We start from the raw sequence: 6,482 nt of genomic DNA on the forward strand, positions 1-6,482 counted from the left end.
GGCTCTGAGTCGCCATAATTTTGGAGGGCGCTCCATATCGAGCCCTCAGGCCTTCATCTTTAGGGGCTATGGCCTATGGGCGTTGGTTTGGAGCACACACCATCCGCCAACCGCTCGTGCAGGAGGGAGGTTCTCCCTCAGCCTTCCGGGCGGCCCATCTCATCTCCCAGCCAATTGGCGTTGACGGCCATACGGCCATGCCAGCGGGAAGTGTGCCAATTAATGGCAACCGCCGCATGCCAACTGCCCCGACCACTCCTACCATGTTTCCTTTCACATTTTTTTCGTGCTCTCTATGTTTTCCGCCGGCCAGTGCGGCTTTGGAAAGGTTGCCGCCATGGCCAAATAGCTCACAACCTTTACTTTCTTCCTCCCTATCGGCATGCCGCTTCCCATGCGGCCGGACTGGGTGCCGCTCTCCGAGGAGGAGGAGCAGATAGTGGATGAGGAACATGAGGAGGAGGGGGGCGATTATGCGATGGGGGCCGTGCAAGAGGATCCTGCGCTCGATGACTACCCGGACTGAAAACCCAAAACACACTCCATTGAGTGGAATATCCACTCCATTGAATGGGAGATCCAGCACGACTACATGTAGATCCCGTATGAGAAGGAGGAAAGAGCTCACCCATGCCGGCCATCACGTGCTACCCATCGCCTCGCTGCAAAGGAGGCATGGGATGAGCGCTATGCAGCCTATACCTTTGTCGTTTGCCCCGGTAAAACCTTCAATCACACCGCCGCAGGAAAGGCGTTAAAGGCCCAAAGGGACCGCATCGTGGGGCTCCATTACGAGGAGAAACAGGTGGATTCGGCGTTGGAGAGGCAGCATATCAGATGTCGCACATTCAACATGAAGATGACAGTCGCCGAGATGAATCGCGCCATATTGGGCTTTGCCCCCTTGAAAATTTCGTCCCCGACCTCGACGATGACAGGCAAGAATGGGATGAAGATGAAGTTGCCAGACCGTCACTGGCCATGCCTAGACAAAGAGTGGACTTATCACATACGCAGGTGCCCCGCGCACTGCATTAACAGTTGTTGAGGTGAGGAGCAACTAATGGTTCTCCCAAGAAGTTAAAAATCATCAATTTAGTAAAAAAATAAGTGTCACTAATTGACTTTTCTACACCTATGTGACCGCTTTGTAGTGCAATATTATCTCAAATTTGTGCTTTAGTCCCTCAAATTGAGTGTGGATTTTTTTAGTTGATGCAATAAAAAATAGAACATAAAAAAAGATATGGAGACTCTCGATCAATTAAATCTGGTCTTTTCAACACCCCTTTGGGTATCTCAAAAAGGAGAGCATGAACATGGGTAGACCGGTAAGAACAGCATTGGTTAAAGTTACGGTAATGATAACTCCCGAACGTTCGGGAGTTAAGCATGGCAACCCGAACGATTTAGATGGCAAGTTTAGTTTACGTGAGATTAGGGAAACACGGCAATTTTCTGACAAAAAAACGAAAAAGGACAAAGTTGCCATCCCCTGTCAACTAAAGTTGTCATCCCCTATGAACTAAAGTTGCCATGTAAAAATGTTTGGGACGAAATGCTCAAAATCCGAACGTTCGGGAGTTATTAGATTCCTAAAGTTAACCGTCCTCCATAAGACATGAGTTTACCCTTTTAACTACCGAGCTTCTTTTCGAACTGGTTTTCAATTATTTTTCACTCCTTGTTGGTGAGTTTGCGGTGATGGATGTGTATCCCGAGGTACGTAAACGGAAGAGCCCCCACCTCCGAAAAGACAAAGGATTGATTTCATATTCATAGCTTTCTCAAGATGGTTTCAGAAGTTCAAGTTTAACATAGATGGTTTCAACGTTCAGTTGTCGTCAAATCAAGCACAGTAGTTCAGGTTTCAACATGGAACGTTCGTGTAGCTCAAACATGTTTCAGTGCAAATTTTTATGTTTTCTAATCGTGCATGGTTGAAAAGGGCATTTTTTCTTTACAATCTTGTATTTATTTTGTTACTGGGTTCTTCAAATCCTACAGATCAAAGGGGCTCTTAACTATCTGGCGTGAAACCCAGATCTACTAGGCACAAGTTGCAAGCTGATCTAAATTAAGTAGACAATATATGTGATAAAACAACAACTATATCATAATTAAATTCATTCAAGGAGGATCAGAAATATCCATCATCACTGTTCATATGTGAATGGTAACAGACCTTGTAATATACAGTCTGAAGGACAAGAGAAAAACAGAGACATGAGGAATGGCTTGTCCCGGCGAGTTTCTTATCATAATCCAAGTAACCCAAATTACAAATGATTTATGTGAGAAACAGAGGGGCATTACATCATAGTTCATAGCTTCATTGATGACTATATCTCACACCTCTATATATATATATCATAACACCGCGGATCCCTAGCTTGCCAAGACCTTTGGAACCTGCACATTGTAATCAATCAAATTGCAAGCACAACCCTCAAAATAAAGGATAAATATTAGCCATGAGTTCTCCTGATAGCTGTGAGTTGAGAAAAAAGATGCACACCTGGCCTCATTGAACAAATGTATTCACCCATGTTTACATTTCTAGCACAATAACTGCAAAGAATGAAAATAACATACTGAGTTTCTTCAAAGGAATCAGTGCATAAAGAGATGTTCAGTGCATGATAACGTCATTTGTTCGGGATCAAAGTATGCAACTTACAGTCTGAATCAGTTTTGACCCATTTTGCGCCATCATCGTCTAGATCACGGAGTGCATCCTCAAGGCATTCATTGATCTCTTGCTCATCTGGCTTCCAGTCCAAATGTCTCCTAGGTACGAGCGCCGAAGAATTTTGCGGATGTATTTTCTTCTGAAGTATTGCCTTGAGCAGCTGAAATGGGAAGAAAATCATATATAAGATACTACTCAAGAGTCAACAGGTATAATTAACTACAAATGTACATAAGAATGTAAGTGTACCTTTTCCATTCTTGATTGAGGGAAAGAGTTCCTTGGATCTGGAACAGCAGAGGCAAAGCCACCCTTAGGCATGAGTAGTTTGAGGAGCGAAGCAACTGATCTCGGCTTGAGTGTACTTGCTTTCTTCCCCGGTGAATCTTTTGCCTTACTTATGACGATCTTGTTAAACAGCTGGTCCCTGTGCTTCTCATTTATGCTCTCATCGACATTTTTGTGTGAAGCTACCTGGTCATCATCGTGCGGGTCATGAGTTTCCGTTTGGTCTTTGCTTGCTAGTATCATTGCAAACTCTTTCTGTATTTTGTCTACTTCCTCCTCTGTAAACTTGATGGCATCTTGCATGGACTGCCCATCCTCGGAAGCATCCTGCACTTGTGCTACCTCCTCTATCTGCTTATTTCCAAATGTCCCAATGGCAAGCAATGATTGGGGCCAATCGCTGAACTCGTCGTTGCGACAGTCCGGCACTTTAGAACCTGCACACCAGAACTAAATTAAGTTGCTAGTTCCATGAAAAGATATAAAGGTATGGTCCTAAGTTCACACTAGCTTAAATTGGATGTCCGGACCATGGACCACTAAGTTTAAAATTCTTAAACCCCAGTCGTTCTCATCAGCTTATCACTGGTTAGATATATGTTTTTGCCCATGCTTACTCCACATCCTGATGTTCTCTTTCCGTTTTCATATGTCGGCAATCGCTTGATCACATATATAATAGTTAAAGAATGCATCCATTCTCCAATATGAGCTCTGTTTGTTAACAGGCTTAGTTGACAGCCTGACTTATGATAATACCAGTGTAACTTCAGACGGGATTAGTTGACTTCAGATCAATAGAACAAAACCATCCAAGGTCAGGATTCTACCCAGAATAAATGACATTATGTTTGTTGACAGGCTGAGAGTTGGGGCTGTAAAGTAATCATGACATTTTTTACATAAAGAACGACAAACACGAGAAAATCAAAGTATGCAGAAACAAAAATATATTTGCTTTGTTTCCTCGAAAAAATTGTATTTGCTTCCATTAGTTGAGACTTTGATTCATGCCGACTAGTTGTACGGAATAGGAGAGCACGAAACAGAGTTAGGGATAGAAAATAATGGAGAACAAGTCAGGGAATGTCACTAAACTAAGTACACTGGCATTATAGTCATCAAAGTTAGCTTCATCGCTAGACCATTACTAGATCTAAAGACCAACGGAGTGCGGAAAATTAGAGATCCTTGAATCATTAAAAAAAAAGACCAGCAGGGGGAGGGACAAGCAAAATTACTTCATCAATTTTATTTTATTTTGGGCCGAGGAAGCAAAAATAACTTTGATGACCGGAGCTAACCGACGCAGGTGAAACTTCGGAGCAAAGATGTAACCATTTTTCAAGGAGTAAAAGCAGAGAACAAAGATACTGTCTTTTTCCTCATGTTTTCAAGCGGTTAAAGGAAATGGTGGTCGTTCTTCTGGACTAGTCTATAGCACACAGTACTTATTTGATGAACAAGAAAGCGGAAGTTCTTCCCAAGCGCACTCACGAGAAGGCCCGGAGGAACTGGCCGGGAAGCGGCTGGCCTCCTGCTTCCCGCTGATCTTGTTCGCCATCCAGCTGAAAATCTGCAAGAAAAACAGAGGTTGGTCACATTACCATAGCGCCACCACGCAAGCAGAGGTTCCGCCATCACCAGTCAACCACCCATCCGCACCTTTTCAAGCACATGAAACCTACTGCAAAATAAAGATCGCATCGGTGGGCGATGGCATGAGCCTTTACCTTCATCTTCCTTGCTTAGGAATGGAGGTCGGGAGTGAGCGGCGAAGCCGATGCGGGTGCCGAGACTGCAAGAGGCAGAGTGATGAGGAGCTGATGACCGAGAGAGAGTGCGAGAGATGTAGGCGAGAGGCCTTGCACTTGAAGCGGTGGTGGTGGCCGCTGCTACTGGCGATGGAAGAAGCGGTGTCACACAGTGAGTGGCAGTGTGGAGCTACTACTAGTAGCTCGGCTTGCTTATTGGAGCGATTTGAAGGGGGTGGCGCAAGTCCCAAGGCTTTGTAGCGTGGCTGATGAGGTGCTGCTAGCTAGCTTATACATGCTTCATCTGGCATGTCACTTCCTGGCCTTATTTTTCTCCGAGATGTTGACATTCCCTTTTCGGAGGAGCATTCTGAGGTGGCGCCAGCCAGCCAGACGTGGGTTTTAGCACCTCAAGAAAATCTCCCCCGTATCAGCTGGTCGATCGATATTTCTCCAGAGAAATATGCATTCGAAATGATCTGTCCGCGGACGCGGGCGGGCCTCAAATTTTACCATTTACAACCACATACACTATTTTTAGAACATTTATTACATGAGCCATGCACAACGATCATTCCGTCCGTCTTGGGCCGGCTGGACCGTCAAAACATACAAAAATTGCTCATACTTAAGATTTTCACACTTGTATTAGTCACACCTTGCCGTGTGAAAAACTAGTCGACCGACTTAAATAGCCGGGTTGTCCAAAAGCGATAAGCTTCTGACATCATTGCATCCTTTGTTAAGAAGATAGATTCATAGTCAGGGTCTATCTCCTTGACAAGAGAACCATTCATGTCAATACTATTTTTTATGAACCACAATCTGTCGATAAAAATCGATGAACAAAATAAAAATCTACTCTCATTGTAGTAGGGGCATCAATGTACATGAACGAGACGAACTTGACACTCGATGAACAATTATCAGTTGATGAAATGCAGTCTAGTGTCATGTTATCTTGTTCAAACAGCGAGAATTGATAGACCTACACAACAACAGAGGAGCATGCCGCCATCCGCAGGTGCGGCTATTTAAGTCGGTTGGCATCCGCCTCGCGTGGTGATGTGGGACTAAAATTTGGGTGCGCCGATGAGAGAGGAAGGAGTTTCTGTCGCTGCAGGTGGGACCACTTCGACCTGCAACGGGGTCTGAGGACGTGCCCGGGCGCCCCCATATTCGTCCCATATTTGGGCTGGATATGCGGGCTGCCAGTCAGCCCGAACGTTTGAGACAAGTTTGAGGAGCCCATCTAGGTCGAATTTTCGTGACTGATCAGTGACCGGGTCGTCCACCAAGACGTTTGAGGCGGATTTGGAGCGTCCGGCTTGTAGAGGAATAGGATGCGACTCTCCATGTATTAATCGGGTACAAGCGCACATATATATGATGTACAAGGTGGGCCACAACCTCAACTATACAAGGTAAAAGGAGGTCGGCCGGAAATACAAATATACATGCACTATATACTCAACACCCCCTCCCCCTTTCGGTGACCCGATGGTTACCCGGTTCACTCCGAAACTCTTCCGGTGTCCGAATAGCATCGTCCTATATATATCAATCTTTACCTCTCGACCATTTCGAGACTCCTCGTCATGTCTGTGATCTCATCCGGGACTCTGAACAACATTCAGTCACCAAATCATATAACTCATATAACACTATATTGTCGACGAACGTTAAGCGTGCGGACCCTACGGGTTCGAGAACTATGTAGACATGACCAAGACACCTCTCCGGTCAAT

The 6,482-nt window shown here is 44.9% G+C and overlaps 1 protein-coding gene across 2 annotated transcripts; it reads right to left on the reverse strand.

Moving 5' to 3' along the window:
- Positions 1-2,110: 2,110 nt before the first annotated feature.
- On the reverse strand, positions 2,111-4,978 carry LOC123111974 (protein DEEPER ROOTING 1). 2 transcript variants are annotated; one of them, XM_044532857.1, is made up of 6 exons: positions 4,714-4,975; positions 4,478-4,556; positions 2,942-3,417; positions 2,681-2,852; positions 2,519-2,571; positions 2,111-2,412 (listed from the first exon to the last, which is right to left on the reverse strand). In XM_044532857.1, the coding sequence occupies exons 1-5, from the start codon at positions 4,717-4,719 to the stop codon at positions 2,552-2,554; spliced, it is 753 nt and encodes a 250-aa protein (XP_044388792.1). In that variant the 5' UTR covers positions 4,720-4,975; the 3' UTR covers positions 2,111-2,412; positions 2,519-2,551. The 2 variants fall into 2 exon arrangements, with proteins under 2 accessions (XP_044388792.1, XP_044388791.1); XM_044532856.1 differs by lacking the exons at positions 2,111-2,412; positions 2,519-2,571 and having other exon boundaries at positions 2,649-2,852; positions 4,714-4,978.
- Positions 4,979-6,482: the final 1,504 nt, after the last annotated feature.

The sequence above is a fragment of the Triticum aestivum genome, chromosome 5B (assembly GCF_018294505.1).
Source record: "Triticum aestivum cultivar Chinese Spring chromosome 5B, IWGSC CS RefSeq v2.1, whole genome shotgun sequence".
Classification (NCBI taxonomy): Eukaryota; Viridiplantae; Streptophyta; class Magnoliopsida; order Poales; family Poaceae; genus Triticum; species Triticum aestivum.

Coding starts and splice junctions, on each gene's coding strand:
- LOC123111974 (XM_044532856.1), bottom strand. Junction 3,418..4,477: donor CAGTTCCTCCGGGCCTTCTC/GTGAGTGCGCTT, acceptor TCTGGTGTGCAG/GTTCTAAAGTGCCGGACTGT. Junction 2,853..2,941: donor CTCAATCAAGAATGGAAAAG/GTACACTTACAT, acceptor TTCCCATTTCAG/CTGCTCAAGGCAATACTTCA.